Source organism: Kogia breviceps, chromosome X, assembly GCF_026419965.1.
Source record: "Kogia breviceps isolate mKogBre1 chromosome X, mKogBre1 haplotype 1, whole genome shotgun sequence".
Lineage (NCBI taxonomy): Eukaryota > Metazoa > Chordata > Mammalia > Artiodactyla > Physeteridae > Kogia > Kogia breviceps.
Window position 1 is genome coordinate 93,910,812 of NC_081330.1, and position 19,951 is coordinate 93,930,762.

At 42.2% G+C, this 19,951-nt stretch overlaps 2 protein-coding genes across 3 annotated transcripts in view; one reads left to right on the plus strand and one right to left on the minus strand.

The window, feature by feature from the left end:
* Nucleotides 1-19,605, minus strand: part of JADE3 (jade family PHD finger 3) — a 176,483-nt gene extending 156,878 nt beyond the window's left edge. Inside the window, exons 1-2 of one of the 2 annotated variants that reach the window (XM_059050578.2) lie at nt 19,542-19,573; nt 19,081-19,138 (exon numbers count right to left, since the gene is read on the minus strand). The gene's annotated coding sequence lies outside the window, so the exon portion shown is untranslated. Of the gene's footprint in view, nt 1-19,080; nt 19,139-19,541 lie in introns of both variants that reach the window. The other variant, XM_067024130.1, reaches the window with a different exon arrangement.
* Nucleotides 18,452-19,726, plus strand: LOC136793386 (uncharacterized). Its single transcript, XM_067023175.1, has one exon. It carries the CDS (start codon nt 18,452-18,454, stop codon nt 19,724-19,726), a length of 1,275 nt encoding a protein of 424 aa, XP_066879276.1.
* Nucleotides 19,727-19,951: the final 225 nt, after the last annotated feature.

Here is a 19,951-nt window from a genome sequence, read left to right on the forward strand (position 1 = left end):
TCAGGGGACACGGGTTCGATCCCTGGTCCGGGAAGATCCCACATGCCACAGAGCAACTAAGTCCATGTGCCACAACTACTGAGCCTGCACTCTAGAGCCTGCGTGCCCCAACTACTGAGCCCATGTGCTGCGACTACTGAAGCTCACACACCTAGAGCCCATGCTCTGCAACAAGAGAAGCCACCACAATAAGAAGCCCACACACCCCAATGAAGAGTAGCCCTTGCTTGACACAACTAGAGAAAGCCCACATGCAGCAACGAAGACCCAATGCAGACAAACATAAATAAATTTTAAAAATATGCCATTAATCCCACACAATAATCCCAGTGGTTGTTATTGTTAACTTCATTTTACAAATATGGAAACTGTGGCACAAAGAGGTTAAACTCACTCAAGGTTGCATAGCTAGTAAGAAGCAAAAGCAAGATTTAAACAACTTGGGTCTCTGTTACTCTATCCATTTCTAGCATTCAAACTCTAGCTAACTAGTTTTACCATGAATGGCAGTATAATTCTAGCAATCTCACTCTCAGGTATTTACCCTAGAGAAATGCAAATTTATGTGCACACAAACACTTGCACATGAATTTTTATAGCAGCCCTACTTTTAATTACCCAAAACTGGAAACAACCAAAATGTGGTTTCATATAATAGACTACTACTCTGTAATAAAAAGAAACAAACTATTTGATACACACAACTTGGATGAATCTCAAAAGCATTATGCTGAGTGAAAAAAAGACTCAAAAGATTACATATATTCTGACTCCATTTATGTGACATCAAAGTGACAAAACTATAGTGTGATAGAGCACAGATCAGTGGCTGCCAGCAGTTGGGGTGGGAACATAGTATGACTGAAAGAGGTAGCACAAAGGAGTTTCCTGGGGTGGTGGATCTGTTTTGTACTTTGACTGTGGTCGTGGTTACACTGATCTAAACGTGTGTCAAAATCCACTGAACTATACATCCACCAAAAGTCAATTATACTATGATAATTAAAGGAAAAGGAAACATGTCGTCATCTTTTCAGTCAGTACGAATTTCTGTATTTCTCATTTACTCAAAATAAACTTTTATAGTTCTGTCACCAACACCAGTTTTCAGGTTTAAAAACTAGAAGTTACATTATAATGTGAAGCAAAGAATCATTATTAGGCCACACATCCAACCTGAATGATGACAGTTAACCCTAACAAACATTCCTTAAAAGTTAAATGAATTTGGGTGCTTATTCCCTTAAATATAAAAATATTTCACGGGACTTCCCTGGCGGTTCAGTCGTTAAGACCCCACACTTCCACAGCAGGGGGCATGGATTCGATCCCTGGTGGGGCAACTAAGATCTCACATGCTGTGTGGCATGATCAAAAAATTTAAAAAAAATTTTAAGTATTTCAGTAAACTTATTAGATGATACATTTGATATAGCAATTTGCACAGTAAAACAAAAGTTATCAAAATTAACTTTGGGAAGGAGAACGTAATGGAATGAGAGTATCATGAGGATGTCATAGACAACCATGGCTCTTTCTACAACTTTTCAGTTTTTACTAGAATTCATTCATGTATCACTAGTATAATTAAAAATAAAAATTTAAAAAGAATTTTAAAAATCCTTCTAGATTGAAATGGAGATGTTTCCTAAGTTGCAATATACTTCCATCCATGGGGCTTCCATTGCTTTCAGGAACCCCTTGGTTACTCCATTTACCAGGTCAGGCTTGTATTCTACTTAACACTTAGTGCCTCACTCATAGCACAGTGGGCACTCAACAACTATCAGCTGAACTGAATTGCACCTGGAAATGTGGAGAATAAAAACAACAAACACATGGTCACTAACAAACCCTATGATCTAGAAAGGCTAAATCATGCTCTAATTTTGAATGAGGCAAATTATTATTGAGTGCTAACAACATGCTCAATAATTACCAAAGGCATACATAAAATTTTAGAAGAGAGCAAGACAAACATATAACATACTACCAGTGGTACAGAGGTTTTTAAAGCCTAAAATAGGCAGAACCGAAGCCAGAATCAATTATTTCTGGCTTCCTAGCCCTAAAACTATAAAATTCAAGGGCTAGAAAAAAATAAAAATATGGGGAAAAAACTAACCTGTATTAAGTTTCTATGGGCTGCACATTAGACATTTGTGTAGATTAAGAGTTATTTGAGGACTTAGGTTTCAGCTTGGTCATGTAAAGTATTGGGAGGCCATCATTTCCACCTTTACAACAAGAAAGAAGCTATGTTGATTGAAAATCAATGACTCTTCTTGGACCTATCAGAAAAGTGAAGTCATAGGGCAAACCACCAACCCACTATCTGAAGAGACTGGTGCCTGCAGGTAGACACAGGATCCGAACATGTAAGCTGGTAGGAAGATTAAATTAGAGATTCTGGCAAATTACTGGAGGCCAGAGTATGGAATGTCATGAGAGTATGAAGCTCTTGGGCTCCACATTGTGGGGGAGGGGTTTCCCATCCTCTTCCAAGTTTTACCAAAAGGGATCCCACAAGGCTCCTACAGGGAAGATCAGGAAAAATGTCAGAGAAAGCTTCCATGAAGGTGCTGTTTGGCTTAGGAAAATAGCACTCACTGTGAAATCCACCCAGACCCCTTTCCTTTATCTCTAGTACAGAACAAAAGGCTTAATTTGTGGGGGGACTTAAAATCTATGGCTTGAGGACACTGGTGGATACTCACTGCTGCTGGGCAAAGGAACAGAGGAAAAAGAAAAAGAAGAAGCTCCACCCCTGGAGAAGGGGCAGGAAATCTTGTGAAGGACACACTCAAGACCCAAGTTCCAGTACGTGCCTAAGTTTGAGGCTTAATCAAATCATCAGAGAACTCCCCCTCCCCCAGCAACCACCACCTGGCAAACCAGCTATGTGGTTAGTAACAGTGAAATACAACTGGGAGAGCTTTAAGAGACAGCTTTTGGGAAACAGCACAAAGGAAAAACTCAGAGCCAAACAGGAGTCAAAAAGAAGGTATCACTAGAGGAATCAGAAATCTCTGGTGCCCATAGCAAAAACAAACATGGAACACAGGCCGACTCCTGACTAGATTAATTAAAATCCCCACACTAGGGGGCTTCCCTGGTGGCGCAGTGGTTGAGGGTCCACCTGCGATGCAGGGGACACGGGTTCGTGCCCCGGTCCGGGAAGATCCCGCGTGCCGCGGAGCGGCTGGGCCCATGAGCCATGGCTGCTGGGCCTGTGCGTCCGGAGCCTGTGCTCCGCAACGGGAGAGGCCACAACAGTGAGAGGCCCATGTATGGCAAAAAAAAAAAAAAAAAAAAAAAAAAAAATCCCCACACTAAAGGCCTAGCAGAAGGAAACCTGTGTTCTTCTCCTGCCCATGTTCAGCTTTTAACATATTTATGAGGTATAATAAAAGGCAGGAAAATATTCCAAATGACAAAACAAGCATCAGATCCAGATTCAGTATGACACAGAAGTTGGGACTATCAGAAATGAAATCTAAAAGAATTATGATTACTGTGTTAAAGACTGTAATGGAAAAGGTAGACAATATGCAAGAGCAGATGGATAATTTCAGAAAAGAGATGTTAACTGTGATAAAGAATCAAATGGAAATGCTCAATAAAAAAAGAGTAGGGCTTCCCTGGTGGCGCAGTGGTTGAGAGTCCACCTGCCGATGCAGGGGACACAGGTTTGTGCCCCAGTCCAGGAGGATCCCACATGCCGTGGAGCAGCTGGGCCCATGAGCCATGGCCGCTGAGCCTGCGCGTCCGGAGCCTGTGCTCCGCAACAGGAGAGGCCACAACAGTGACAGGCCCGCCTAGCACAAAAATAAATATTTTTTTTTAAAAAGAGTAAAAAACCACTATTGTCAACAGTAGAACTGACACAAACAAGGAAAGAATCAGTGAACATAAAGATCAAGGTTGTTGATCAGGTCAATAAAAATAAAACAAAAAGAGACAAAAGGGAGAAAAAAACACAGCATTCAAGAACTGTGGGACAATAACAAACAGTATAATATATTTGTAATTGGAACCCCAGAAGGAAGAAAAAAAGAGAGAATGGGGCACAAGAATTATTTGAAGAAATAATGGCTGAGAACTTCCCAAATTAGTGACAGGCAACAAACCACAGACACTAGAAGCTCAGAGAACACCAAGCAGCATAAATATGAAAAAAACTAAAAAGCCACACCTAGGCAAAGACAAAGAGACTGAAGGAAGCCAGAGGAAAAAAGACAAATTAGTTATGGAGGAACAAAGATAAGAATTAGGGCAGACTTAACAGAAACCATGCAAGCAAGGCAACAGTGGAGTAGTATGTTGAGAGAGGGAAAAAAACTCAACTCAGAATTCCATATTCCATGAAAATGTCCTTTAAAAGTGAGGGAAAAAAAGACTTTCTCATACAAACAAAAACATAATTTACTGACAGCAGATCTGGCATAAAAGTTAATGTTAAAGGAAAATTCTTCAGGCAGAAAGATTATGAATAAGACGGGAAGCTGGATTAGCATAAAGAAATGAAGAGCATTGGAAAAGGAATAAATGAAGGTCGAATATAATGTTTTATTTTCAAAATGCTTGAAAAGCCAATTTCCCAGACACCAGCCAAGGGCCAATCTTGCAAGCAGGCCGTCTGAAGATAGCAGCCTCAGGCCTGCTATGTTAACTCTTTTCAGCACAAGAGGGTATATATATATTTTTAAATCCCTACAGCTAGCATCATACTTAATGGTGAGAGATGGAATGCTTTCTAAGACTGGAACAAATGAAGGATGTCCTCTCTCACCACTACAACTCTGATAAAGAAGAAAAAATAACAGTACTCATATTACCTGATTTCAAGAATCCTATGAAGCTATAATAGTCAAGACAGTGTGGTAATGGCAAAATGATAGACACAAAAATCAATTCAACAGAACAGAGATCTCAGACAAGATCTCACACAAGCATAACCACATTTTGACAGAGGTACAAAAGCAATTCAATGGAGAAAGGACAGTCCTTTCAACAAATGGTTCTGGAGCTACTGGACATCCATATGCAGGAAGATGAACCTTGACATACACTCCTCATTTTCATGGCTGGCAGGAATGCAAAATGGTAGAACCACTTTGGAAGACAGTTTGGCAGTTTCTTATAAAAACTCAGCAATCCCACTTGTACGTATCTACCCAAATGAACTGAAAACTTATGTCCACACAAAATACTTATTCAGCTTTATTCATAATAGCCAAGGAACTTGAAGCAACCAAGTTGTCCTGAAACAGGTGAATGAACCATTGTATTCCATACAATGGAATACAATTCAGCGATAAAAAGGAAAAGGCTATTATTTCACATAATATAGATGAATCAACTAAAAGAAGCAAGACCAAAAAAGGCTACATACTGTATGATTCCATTCATATGACATTCTGAAAAAGGTAGGGATATAGTTAAAAATTCAGAACTACACTATTCTGAGGCATTTCTAGGAAACAAAACTAGCTGGATATATTTTTTAACACAGATAGTTCTGACCAGGTCAACTTGGGTAGGAGTTCATGGAAGTTCACATCACCATAACCATATACCATCTCTTTTTAGATAAATGTACTTAATTTTTAAAATAGGGTAATATATTCATGTGGCTTAAAATTCCAAAAGTATATATAAAAGTTTATGCAGTGAAAAGTCTCCCTCCCACCCTTTACCCCATCCATGTATGCCCCAAAGCTATCAGTGTCTTGAATATCCTTCCAGAAATATTTTATGTTTATGTAAGCAAAAATGTACATATTATTGCCCCACTATTTTATACAAATGGTAGTATACAATACACATTGTTCTGTTTCTTGCTTTTTTTAAATTTTGTACATCTTGAAGATCATTCAATATCAATGTAATATTCCACTGTAAAATCAAGCCTTGATTGATCCTTAGGCTATAACCACTCTTTTGCTATTATAAGCAATACTCCGAGTAACATGAAAACATTTGTTGAATTCATTCCTGGAAGTGCTTGCTGGTTCAAATGATATGTGCATTTATAATTTTGATGGCTATTTCCAAGTCACTTTTTCTTTTTTTAACATCTTTATTGGAGTATAAATGCTTTACAGTGGTGTGTTAGTTTCTGCTTTATAACAAAGTGAATCAGCTATACATATACAAATATCCCCATATCTCCTCCCTCTTGCTTCTCCCTCCCACCCCTCTAGGTGGTCACAAAGCACAGAGCTGATCTCCCTGTGCTATGTGGCTGCTTCCCACTAGCTATTTTACATTTGGTAGTGTATATATGTCCATGCCACTTTCTCACTTCGACCAAGCTTACCCTATCCCCTCCCCATATCCTCAAGTCCATTCTCGACATCTGCATCTTTATTCCTGTCCTGCCCCTAGGTTCTTCAGAACCTTTTTTTTAGAGTCCATATATATGTGTTAGCATATGGTATTTGTTTTTCTCTTTCTGATTTATTTCGCTCTGTATGACAGACTCTAGGTCCATCCACCTCACTACAAATAACTCAATTTCGTTTCTTTTTATGGCTGACTAATATTCCATTGTCTATATGTGCCACATCTTCTTTATCCATTCATCTGTCAATGGACACTTAGGTTGCTTCCATGAGCTGGCTATTGTAAACAGTGCTGCAATGAACATTGGGATGCATGTGTCTTTTTGAATTATGTTTTCCTCTGGGTATATGCCCAGTAGTGGGATTGCTGGATCATATGGTAATTCTATTTTTAGTTTTTTAAGGAACCTCCATACTGTTCTCCATAGTGGCTGTATCCATTTACATTCCCACCAACAGTGCAAGAGGGTTCCCTTTTCTCCACACCCGCTCCAGCACTTATTGTTTGTAGATTTTTTGATGATGGCCATTCTGACTAGTGCAAGTCACTGACTTAAAATGTCAGGGATTTTTCATTTTTAATTTTTATCCTAGGAGGAAAAAACGGAAGCTGAGATTCTATCACCAGGCAATTTTCTAGAGAAATGTACAGCTCTAAGATGTACAAAGTGAGCCTTCTACTCATTTTCCCACACATGCTTCCTAGGGTCCAGCTGCATTTTCATGTAATGTATTTCAGGCCACAAGCTGGTTGTAAAGCCTATTTCAGGTGTGTAAGAGGTGTTACTTCTAAAATCTTCACAAGCAAAGGACAAAGGCTGACTCCCCAAATTACTAGTCACTGGCCACTCTACAGCACAATGGTGGATTCTTCACTGCAACCACAGGGAGATTTAAAAATCCTGACCAAATAAAACATATCTACAGAGAATCCTTTGTCCTTATTATAATGCCCAAATAAGAATTTCTTCTCTGAGGTAAAACTATAAATCACGTAAAGCTTATGAAGAAAGGATGCAAATATTTCTCTCACCTTTCAGGTGGTGATGGATTCCCAATTAACCATCTTTTTGCTTGACTACAAAACCTAGTGCAGTCAAGTACACTACAGTTTTTGTGATAAAGCTTGGGGAGGTTGAGGAAACCCAGGGGCTCCTTTGATAATAGCCACAAAGATCAGTATGCAGCCAAGCCATTCATGAGAGTATCTACATCTAGAGCCACACTGTCTCCCTTTGTCTTCCTCCTAGAAAAACCATCACTCAGCTCCACACTTGATAGAAGAGATGTGGCATGATTGCATTACTTAGTCTCAAGAAGACACTAAGACAAAACGCAAGAAACATTTAACAAGGACCTAGAAGAACTAAAGAGGAAGCAAGCAATGATGAACAACACAATAAATGAAATTAAAAATACTCTAGATGGGATCAATAGCAGAATAACTGAGGTAGAAGAACGGATAAGTGACCTGGAAGATAAAATAGTGGAAATAACTACTGCAGAGCAGAATAAAGAAAAAAGAATGAAAAGAACTGAGGACACTCTCAGAGACCTCTGGGACAACATTAAACACACCAACATTCGAATTATAGGGGTCCCAAAAGAAGAAGAGAAAAAGAAAGTGACTGACAAAATATTTGAAGAGATTATAGTTGAAAACTTCCCTACTATGGGAAAGGAAATAGTTAATCAAGTCCAGGAAGCACAGAGAGTCCCATACAGGATAAGTCCAAGGAGAAACAAGCAAAGACACATATTAATCAAACTATCAAAAATTAAATACAAAGAAAACATATTAAAAGCAGCAAGGGAAAAACAACAAATAACACACAAGGGAATCCCCATAAGGTTAACAGCTGATCTTTCAGCAGGAACTTTGTAAGCCAGAAGGGCGTGACAGGACATATTTAAAGTGATGAAGGAGAAAAACCTACAACCCAGATTACTCTACCCAGCAAGGATCTCAATCAGATTTGATGAAGAAATTAAAACCTTTACAGACAAGCAAAAGCTGAGAGAGTTCAGCACCACCAAACCAGCTTTACAACAAATGCTAAAGGAACTTCTTTAGGCAGGAAACACAAGAGAAGGAAAAGACCTACAAGAACAACCCCGAAACAATTAAGTAAATGGTAATAGGAACAAACATATTGATAATAACCTTAAATGTAAATGGATTAAATGCTCCCACCAAAAGAAACAGCCTGGCTGAATGAATACAAAAACAAAAAACATACATATGCTGTCTACAAGAGACTCACTTCAGACCTAGGGACACATACAGACTGAAAGTGAGGGGGTGGAAAAAGATATTCCATGCAAATGGAAATCAGAAGAATGCTGGAGTAGCAATTCTCATATCAGACAAAATAGACTTTAAAATAAAGACTATTACAAGAGACAGAGAAGATACTACATAATGATTAAGGGATCAATCCATGAAGAAGATATAACAATTGTAAATATTTATGCATCCAACATAGGAGCACCTCAATACATAAGGCAAATACGAACAGCCAAAAAAGGGGACATTGACAGTAACACAATCATAGTAGTGTACTTTAACACCCCATTTTCACCAATGGACAGATCATGCAAAATGAAAATAAATAAGGAAACACAAGTTTTAGATGATACATTAAAGAAGATGGACTTAATTGATATTTATAGGACATTCCATCCAAAAGCAACAGAATACACATTTTTCTCCAGTGCTCATGGAACATTCTCCAGGATAGATCATATCTTGGGTCACAAATCTAGCCTTGGTAAATTCAAGAAACTTGAAATCGTATCAAGTATCTTTTCCAACCACAGCGCTATGAGACTAGATAACAATTACAGGAAAAGATCTGTAAAAGATAGAAACACATGGAGGCTAAACAACACACTACTTAATAACGAAATGATCACTGAAGAAATCAAAAAATACCTAGAAACAAATGACAATGGAGACATGACGACCCAAAACCTATCGGATGCAGCAAAAGCAGTTCTAAGAGGGAAGTTTATAGCAGTACAATCCTACGTTAAGAAACAGGAAACATCTCGAATAAACAACCTAAACTTGCACCTAAAGCAATTAGAGAAAGAAGAACAAAATAACCCCAAATTTAGCAGAAGGAATGAAATCATAAAGATCAGATCATAAATAAGTGAAAAAGAAGTGAAGGAAACAACAGCAAAGATCAATAAAACTAAAAGCTGGTTCTTTGAGAAGATAAACAAAATTGATAAACCATTAGCCAGACTCATCAAGAAAAAAAGGGAGAAGACTCAAATGACAAGAATTAGAAATGAAAAAGGAGAAGTAACAACTGACACTGAAGAAATACAAAAGATTATGAGAGATTACTACAAGCAACTCTATGCCAATAAAAGGGACAACCTGGAAGAAATGGACAAATTCTTAGAAATGCACAAACTGCCGAGACTGAACTAAGAAGAAATAGAAAATATGAACAGACCAATCACAAGCACTGAAATTGAAACTGTGATTAACAATCTTACAACAAGCAAAAGCCCAGGACCAGATGTCTTCACAGGCGAAGTCTATCAAACATTTAGACAAGAGCTAACACCTATCCTTCTCAAACTCTTCCAAAATATAGCAGAGGGAGGAACACTCCCAAACTCATTCTATGAGGCCACCATCACCCTGATACCACAACCAGACAAAGATGTCACAAAGAAAGAAAACTACAGGCCAATATCACTGATGAATATAGATGCAAAAATCCTCAACAAAATACTAGCAAACAGAATCCAACAGCACATTAAAAGGATCACACACCATGATCAAGTGGGGTTTATTTCAGGAATGCAAGGATTCTTCAATATACGCAAACCAATCAACGTGATACACCATATCAACAAACTGAAGGAGAAAAACCATATGATCATATCAATAGATGCAGAGAAATCTTTCAATAAATTTCAACACCCATTTATGATAAAAACCCTGCAGAAAGTAGGCATAGAGGGAACTTTCCTCAACATAATAAAGGACATATATGACAAACCCACAGCCAACATCAACCTCAATGGTGAAAAACTGAAAACATTTCCACTAAGATCAGGAACACGACAAGGTTGCCAACTCTCACCACTCTTATTCAACATAGTTTTGGAAGTTCTAGCAACAGCAATCAGAGAAGAAAAAGAAATAAAAGGAATACGAATTGTAAAAGAAGAAGTAAAGCTGTCACTGTTTGCAGATGACATGATAGTATACATAGAGAATCCGAAAGATGCTACCAGAAAGCTAGTACAGCTAATCAATGAATTTGGTAAAGTAGCAGGATACAAAATTAATGCACAGAAGTCTCTGGCATTCTTATACATTAATGATGAAAAATCTGAGAGTGAAATTAAGAAAACACTCCCATTTACCATTGCAACCAAAAGAATAAAATATCTAGGAATAAACCTACCTAAGGAGACAAAAGACCTGTATGCAGAAAATTATAAGACACTGATGAAAGAAATTAAAGATGATACAAATAGATGGAGAGATATATCATATTCTTGGATTGGAAAAATCAACATTGTGAAAATGACTACTACCCAAAGTAATCTACAGATTCAAGGCAATCCCTATCAAACTACCACTGGCATTTTTCCCTGAACTAGAACAAAAAATTTCACAATTTGTATGGAAACACAAAAGACCCCGAATAGCCAAAGCAATCTTGAGAACGAAAAATGGAGCTGGAGGAGTCAGGCTCCCTGACCTCAGAGTATACTACAAAGCTACAGTAATCAAGACAGTATGGTACTGGCACAAAAACAGAAATATAGATCAATGGAACAGGATAGAAAGCCCAGAGATAAACCCACGCACATATGGTCAGCTTATCTTTGATAAAGGAGGCAAGAATATACAGTGGAGAAAAGACAGCCTCTTCAATAAGTGGTGCTGGGAAAACTAGACAGCTACATGTAAAAGTATGAAATTAGAACACTCCTTAACACCATACACAAAAATAAACTCAAAATGGGTTAAAGACCTAAATGTAAGGACAGACACTATCAAACTCTTAGAGGAAAACACAGGCAGAACACTCTATGACACAAATCACAGCAAGATCCTTTTTGACCCACCTCCTAGAGAAATGGAAATAAAAATAAAAAGAAATAAATGGGACTTAATGAAACTTAAAAGCTTTTGCACAGCAAAGGATACCATAAACAAGACCAAAAGACAACCCTCAGAATGGGAGAAAATATTTGCTAATGAAGCAACTGACAAAGGATTAATCTCCAAAATGTATAAGCAAGTCATGCAGCTCAATAACGAAAAAACAAACAACCCAATCCAAAAATGGGTAGAAGACCTAAATAGACATTTCTCCAAAGAAGATATACAGATTGCCAACAAACACATGAAAGAATGCTCAACATCATTAATCATTAGTGAAATGCAAATCAAAACTGCAATGAGATATCATCTCACACGGGTCAGAATGGCCATCATCAAAAAATCTACAAACAATAAATGCTGGAGAGGGTGTGGAGAAAAGGGAACACTCTTGCACTGTTGGTGGGAATGTAAATGGATACAGCCACTATGGAGAACAGTATGGAGGTTCCTTAAAAATCTACAAATAGAACTACCGAATGACCCAGCAATCCCACTACTGGGCATATACCCTGAGAAAACCATAATTCAAATAGGGTCATGTACCAAAATATTCATTGCAGCTCTATTTACAATAGCCAGGACATGGAAGCAACCTAAGTGTCCATCAACAGATGAATGGATAAAGAAGATGTGGCACATATATATAATGGTATATTAGCCACAAAAAGAAATGAAATTGAGTTATTTGTAGTGAGGTGGATGGCCCTGGAGTCTTTCATACAGAGTGAAGTAAGTCAGAAGGAGAAAAACAAATACCGTATGCTAACACATATATCTGGAATCTAAGAAAAAAATGTCATGAAGAGCCTAGGGGTAGGACGGGAATAAAACACAGACCTACTAGAGAATGGACTTGCGGATATGGGGAGGGGGAAGGGTAAGCTGTGACAAAGTGAGAGAGTGGCATGGACATATATACACTACCAAACGTAGGGTGGATAAGCTAGTGGGAAGAAGGCACAGGGAGATCAGCTGGGTGGTTTGTGACCACCTAGAGGGGTGGGATAGGGAGGGGGGAGGGAGGGAGACGCAGGAGGGAAGAGATATGGGAACATATGTATATGTATAACTGATTCACTTTGTTGTAAAGCAGAAACTAGCACACCATTGGAAAGCAATTATACGCCAATAAAAATGTTAAAAAAAGAATACACTACATTTATAAATGAGCATTTAAAATGATTTATCAAAGGAAAAGCAGTTATATTCATTAATAATTATTATGCATTACTGTGGTAATGGTCCCCAATTTTCTCACATCTCCTTATGTCCACACGCTGGAGGGTCCCCTCCCACAACGACTCTGGGCTTGGCCATGGAAGAACTTCTGTGGTTTGGCTGATGAGACAATATCAATGTGACACAAGCAGACACTTGAGAAGTGCTTGTGCACTGGTGCTTACTCTCGCTTGCTACTCTTTGTGCCTTTGAGACCATGATGTTAACAAGTCCAGACTAGCCAGCTGGATGAGAGACCACTTGGAATGGGGATGAGCCATCCCAGCTTAGGGCCTCCTAGACCAACCCGCCTGCCAACTACTAAATGTGTGAGCGAGGCCATCCTAGATCATGCAGCTGCCAGCTAACTACCCTCCCCGCCAAAAAAAAAAGTAAAGCTAATTGACATAGGCTACTTCAGAGTAAATATGTTTGTGGTCCACTACACATGGGAAGGGGAAAAGAACACTGATTTTCCCTATGAAGTTTACTCTGCACATAAGAAATAGTTCCAAACAGAAAAACCTGCAGTACCTGGATGAGAATAAATAAATATATAAGTATTGAAAAAATTCATCAGTCTTCCCAGATTCTCACAAATGCACTGTCTGCCATCATGGATGGCACACACCAAACACACAGACACACACAGACACACACACACACTCCACAAAAAATTTCCATTTAGTCACTGAAGCATCTTTATCATGATATATTTAAACCAAAGTCTTATATATTCAACAGTTCCATTTCTAACATGAACAACAACTCAGGTTTCCAGGAATTACTTTTTCCTTCAATTCTACTTTTTCTCCCATTTGACAGGGCTTGGTGAAAGCTGAAAGAGCTCCCTGAATGCAGCCTAAAAAGTATCAGATATAAGAGCCCAATTAAACCTTCTTCTAGAAGCATTCTACAGGACCAGCTTCTTCCAGCATCACAGCAACTCTTTTTAGCCATGTTAATGGTGGTCAGTAAAAATTGTTTAAGATCTACACATGGGACTTCCCTGGTGGTCCAGTGGTAAAGAATCCGCCTTCCAATGCAGAGGACATGGGTTTGATCCCTGGTCAGGGAACTAAGATCCCACATGCCGTGGGACAACTAGGACTGTGAGCCACAACTAGAGAGTCCGTGTGCCTCAAACTACAGAGCCCACGCGCTCTGGAGCCCGCAAACCACTACTAGAGAGAGAAAACCCACACGCCGCAACTAGAGAGGAGCCGCCCGTGTGCCGCAACAGAAGATCCCGCCTGCCTCAATGAACCCTGTGTGCCGCAACTAAGACCCGACGCAGCCAAAAAAAAAAAAAAAGATCTACACATTTGGGCCAGAAACACTGCCTCTATTGGATCACAAAGTGGGACACTGAAAGGGAAATGACTCTCTTAAGCCACTTTTGTTTAGGCCTCACTAGATGCCTTTCTGGATTAAATACACACACACACTGAAAAACACCTTCCAGCAGCCTCCCCCAGTCCTTGGAATAAAACACAAGCTCCTTAATGAGGTCCCATAAGGCCCTGTCAATTTTCCCCTGCCTATCTCATCTCTTTCCCCAGGTCCTAGCCAAACTTCTGTGGATCCTTTCTACATCTCTCTCCCACCTCAGTGCCCTTACAACACCTGTTGTTCCCTCTGCCTAGCAATCCCTTCTCTCTGACTTTTACCTTGTTTTTTCCCTGCTCATCCTTCAGGCTCCAGGGCACCTTGCTGATCTCCCTCTCAGAAGCATTCTACCTCTTACTTGCTGTGTGACCTTAGGCACGTTACCTTTGCTTCACCTCTTTGAGCCTCAGAAAGATACCCTGTGATAAGCACTTAACACAGTGCTTAGCACACAAAAAAATGGTTAACAAATCATCATTGCTGTTATTGCTATTATCTCATAGTAATCTCCATCACAACTCAGTACAATTAGTAATTAGATATTTATTTGCAGAAAAATAGAAACACCTCCTTGGATTTCACCTTAATACCTAGTACCTTTCATGCTATTCCCCCCATACTGTATTTTTTGAAGGGAAGACGAAATGAATGTTTACAGAGCAATTATTACCTCAATTAATTATTATCTCGGGGGTGTGGTTTGGCAGATGAAGAAACTGAGGCACGGTGAAGTTAAGTAACTGGCCAAAATCAAGTGGTGAATTAAAATACAAGTTGGCATGACCCCACAGCCTGTGTTGGATATGACACCAAAGGCTTCCCTAACTCATGAACCTTGTCATCTAAGAGCAGCAAGCCTCAGAAAAGATGGATCTTCACATTCACATACTTCCCAAATGACTCCCAGGTATCTAACTCTTCAAATCCTTAACCAGCTTGCTGTTCCAATTACCCCTGTAAAACTCTTTAGCAGAATACTCTTCCTCTTGTTTGAGGTGATAGATTTCCTTACTACCTTTCCACTGGATGTTGAGCTCTCAAGGGGATGAATATCTTTCACCTCTTATACCCCTAGCAAATATATGCTTGCTAAATAAACTAAATGAAGATGTTGAAGAGTATATTATAGGTGCAAAGTTGGGGGAGTGGTGGAATGGATTTTCATAACTATTAAAGTTTGGCAGAGATAAGAACAAACTTGACAAAAATGATGACTAAAGGGGAGTTTACCTTAACCACTTTTACAATTGATAATGATTTCTATATCTAGCACCAGAGATTCCATGTGATTTACAAATGTGTGCTTTACAGCTTTAGGTAGATTTCACTCACCAATGTTCTGCTGCACCCCACAGCTGCACCTGAGCCACCCTCGTGCAGATGCCTTTGACAAATACCAATCTCTCAATGGTTACTCTCAAACTGTTCATAAAAAGAAACAGAAAGAGCAAATGATAAGGCAAATGGGAAAAAACTGTTAGTAAATGGTAACCTTGAGTGAAGGGAATAAAGGAGCTCTTTGTACTATTCCTGCAAATTTTTTTGTAATTGTATCAAAATAAGAAGTTTTGAAAATCTAAAAAAAAAAATTCCCAGGAGATTGCAACACACAAGATCTAGTGTACTGGCCATGCTGGTACCATATTCTCTTGTCAGCTGTTCCAAAAAACACACTCCAGACTCGGGTTTCCTTGCCTATCAGCCAACAAAAAGCCCCTTAGGTAACAGGGCTCAGTCACGGCTTCTGGGTTGGGACAGAGATTAAATTATTTACTGCTTGAAGAGCACTAATGAACATATAGGTATCTCCCACTGGACAATGCCCCAGTACTATTTCCCCACACCAGGCCCCCTACTTTCTTCAGTCGGCTACCCTTTGAGTTGTTACTTTCCTTTTCCCAAGCTCAGCTATAAGGTCAGGCAAATTCTCCCCAGGACACTTCTTGCTCTCTGTCCCCCACAAGAGAAGCACAGAGGCAGTTCCCATGGTAAGAGCTTTGCTGCTGTTGATTGTGGAGAGATCTACAGGAAGGAGGCAAAAATAACCATGGGGGAGTCACAAAGATTCCAGAAAACAGAAAACTCAAAGCTAGTAGTTACTTGGTCTGTAATGACCACTTGCTAGCACCCTTTTATTTGTTCATCACTTCTGCCTACTCATCCTAGACCTTCCCCACCCCACAAGCCAGAATGCTTCAGCTTTCCTAGTCACTGTAAGTGGAACAACTGGGAGAAACTTGTAAACCATTCAAGTGTTCCCATATTAGCCATTTCAGGAAAGTGCCACATGGGTGTCACCCAATACTCACCCCTCACTTACAAGGTGAGATAAGTAAAGGTCATAGTAAGTTATCCCCTGATGAGAGATTTCCTTAATGTAAACCAGCATATGACCTCTACCTTCCTCAGCTCCTGTTTTGTGTAAGCTCTATGAGGAGGTAGGTACATTATGTTCTATGATAATATTCAACCTCTGTATCCCTGATCAAGGCTTATTAGAGCCCTTTGTAATGCCATGTCTTCAAAAACACCCAATGCCTTCTGCCTCCCCCAAAATACTTGCTTAGTTCCAGCCAGACGGCAAAGTAGCGCGAAAAGAGAAGAAATGCTTTTGTGTAGCTTAGGGCAGAAATGGGTTGTTAGGGTCAATGGAACACAAAGGAGGGAAAAGACAAGCATTACCAAAGGAGATCATACTCAACCTACAGCCTTCAACATCCTTTGTTCTTAAATATTTTAACTTTCGCTAACTCATACATCTCAACTATGATGAGAGCCCTGCACCATCACCTTTCTTGCTCCTGGGAACTCTCTACAGGCCAGAAGGTGGTTCCTGGTCACCCCTAAGGCTGCTTCCAAGTCACTCCCGGAGGCCAGATGATCACAAACACTTCAGGAAGGAGTGGGAGGCCCTTCTTCACTTTCCCCTACCTGTGAACAAGATTCACCAACTCCTACAGGTGAGAAGGCATTTACCACACTGCCAAGGCACAGCAACACGACTCAGAAAAGTGGGAGAACGAAAGTGTGGGTTCTAGAACCAGACCAGGACCCCTGAGTATTCCGGAACTGACTGGATGAAGAATGCAAGAAACTCTGGCAAGGCACCAGTACTGGGTTAAGAGCACTTCTCTAGCAAACAAAACTGTAGAGAAGAGCATAGATGAAGAAAAGGTGTCAATGATGGTAGCCAACACTGAGATCTCATGTAATTCTCTCACTCTTCGAGAGAGTCATTATCCTTTTACAGTTCAAGTATTTAAATTTAGAGCTCACTTTAAATGAAAAAGAAAATGATATGTTATAGAGGTAGAATACTCCTAGGCTAAACAAAAGAGAAAAAAAACCACATTTTCACTTATCCAGAGAGTAATCACATGATACTATAAAAGCATGAGAACTACACTATTCAAAAGGTACAGAGGCCTGGGATCCACATTCCCATTGTTTACAGATGTTATGAAAGTATTAAATTAAATAAAAATGTGATGCTTTGTTCAGGCCGACTCCTTTCTCACACCCCGCCTTCACCCCCAGGCTGACAAGAAATGGCTGCAGGGAAGGTATTTAAGAGAACTACTCTGGGAAAGTGGATTCTGGGTTGCTTAAACTAAGCCAAGATGTTGTGCAACCAGTTTTTACCTAAATTATTTTCCATTACTTTGCCAGTTTTGAGAGAAGCAGACAGTTATCTTTATCAGGGAATGAGGTCGCCTTTCTCTCCAGGCCACTGGAATCACCATCAACACGGTTTTGATTTCTTACACAATCAGACGGCAGGGGGGTGGGGGGACGCGGTGGGGGGCACGAGGACCTCATCCTCAGCTTCACAGATCAACGGATCTCACATCAAAAACAATCTCTCAAACATCTGAGACCATGGATTTCCTTGCAACTCAGAAATCTAGAGAAGCGGCCAAACAAGTTTCTTGCCAAATGCTTAGGAGCTGCATATGTCCCAGGGCTACACAATGATACCAACTTTTAAACATGCCTTCACATACCACCATTACGGTCACACACTCGAAATCCCGCCCCCCTTTCCTCCTCACAAATAATAAACGCAGGTTGCCCGGTGCAATTTAAAGCCAGACTTCACCGAAGCAGTGGCTCTGAAAAGCGAGAGAAAAAGATTGGAGGGAGGCTATCTTTTCTTTTCTTTTCTTTTTTAATCGATTGTCCCACGGCGGAGGGAATAACACCAACTCGATTGCTGGAGAAAAGTTAACTTTGCCGTGCCCAGCGATGGGAAATTTTTCCCATAAGACTGGCAAAGCTCTCCCGTTTTCGCCACCCCCGCCCCCGGACCGCCCGGCGCTCACCGCGGATCCGGACCCGGAGCGCCGGAACAATGACGCGAGGGGGAGGGAAAGTTCGCCAGCCCGCGGGGCGCCCGGGCTCACCGGGGACCTCGCCGCCGCCCGCACCGCCCGGCCCCCAGTCTCCGGGACTCGGTTCTTCCCGCCCCCCAACATCGAAACAGTCAGGGCGCGCCCCCGCTCCCCAGAGCATCCGGCCCCAGGCGGCCGGCAGAGCAGGTCCTCCCGCCGCGGGTCTGACCCCGGGAGCCCTGAGAGCAGGCAGTGGACCGGGAGGGAGGGGGCGCCAGGATGGGGCACCGGAGGGAACGGCTGCAACAGTTATGGCGCTCAATTCCTGCCCGAGTGTAGCCGCAGCCGAGCCCCGCCGGGCGCCCCCACCACCCCCGCCCCCGCGCCGGCCACCCGGCGCTGCGCCGGCCGGCCGAGGGACCACCGGGCACTTTACCTCAGCCCACACACGCTCTCGGCCCCAAGGCGCTGGAGACGCCGGAGGCCACCGCGGTGAGGAGCCGGAGCGACCCGGATCGCAGCGAGGCTGGGCCGGGACGTTGCGCTCCGTGGCGCCCGTTTCCACTCCCCGAGGCCGCCACTCCCGCTGCCCAGCCAACGCGACGCCCCCTAGCCCGCTCTCCCCGCGTCCAGCCTCAGCGGCGCCTACCTTCGCACAGCTCGGTCGCCGCTCCTTCCCGGCTCCACACTCGGGCCCGGCAACGTGCCTGGCGAGTCGGGTAGGGGTGGTTACCGCCCCCCGAACCGCTCGCTTTCTTCTCTCCCCTCCCTCGCACCTGCCCCCTAATCTCCTCCCCACCCCCGCCCCCCGCCCCCCGCCCCGCCACGGGATCCGCCGGGGCCGCCCCCAGTGCCTCAGCTCCCGCCCTCGGCCCTCGCCCTCCCGGCCCGTCAGGCCTCAGCACTGGGCAGGCGGTTGGGCGGCGGCGGCTGCAGCGGCGGAGGCGGCGGCGGCGGCGGCTGAAGCGGCGCGGAGCACTATTGTATTCCTGACACTGTGCGCTCCCACGCTCCGCCTCTTCCCCTTCCTTCCTCCCCCCGTCCCCCCACCCCCCGCGCTCCACTCACACACACCCCCCCGCAGCCAACCGCTGTCCGCGCTCGCCCTACCCGACTGGCTCCCCGCCGTCCGCCCGCCGCGCGCTCTTCTGGCGGGCTGGGCGCCGTCGCTACCGCCGCGCGCCTCGAGGCTCCGCCCACTTAGTGCTCCCGCACCCGCGGCGCCGGGCTCCAGGTGGGTTCCTCTCTGCTCCTGCTGGGCGCGCTGCTGTCAGGAGGAGCCTCAGCGCCTCTAAGGGCCGGAGGCGCCAACGTCGGGGAGGTTCCTGGGCCGTGTTGAAATACTACCTAAGCTTTTCATGGCCCTTTTCAACTCTAAAGTTGTATAAGTGGACCCTCATATATACAACTCGTTGTCTGCCACTATTGATTTAAGTCGTTTGCACTTGAATTACCTATAATAATCAAGCCAAAGTGGCTATTAACAGAGTAAATTTATTCAGTTGCAAGTACAAGTGGTT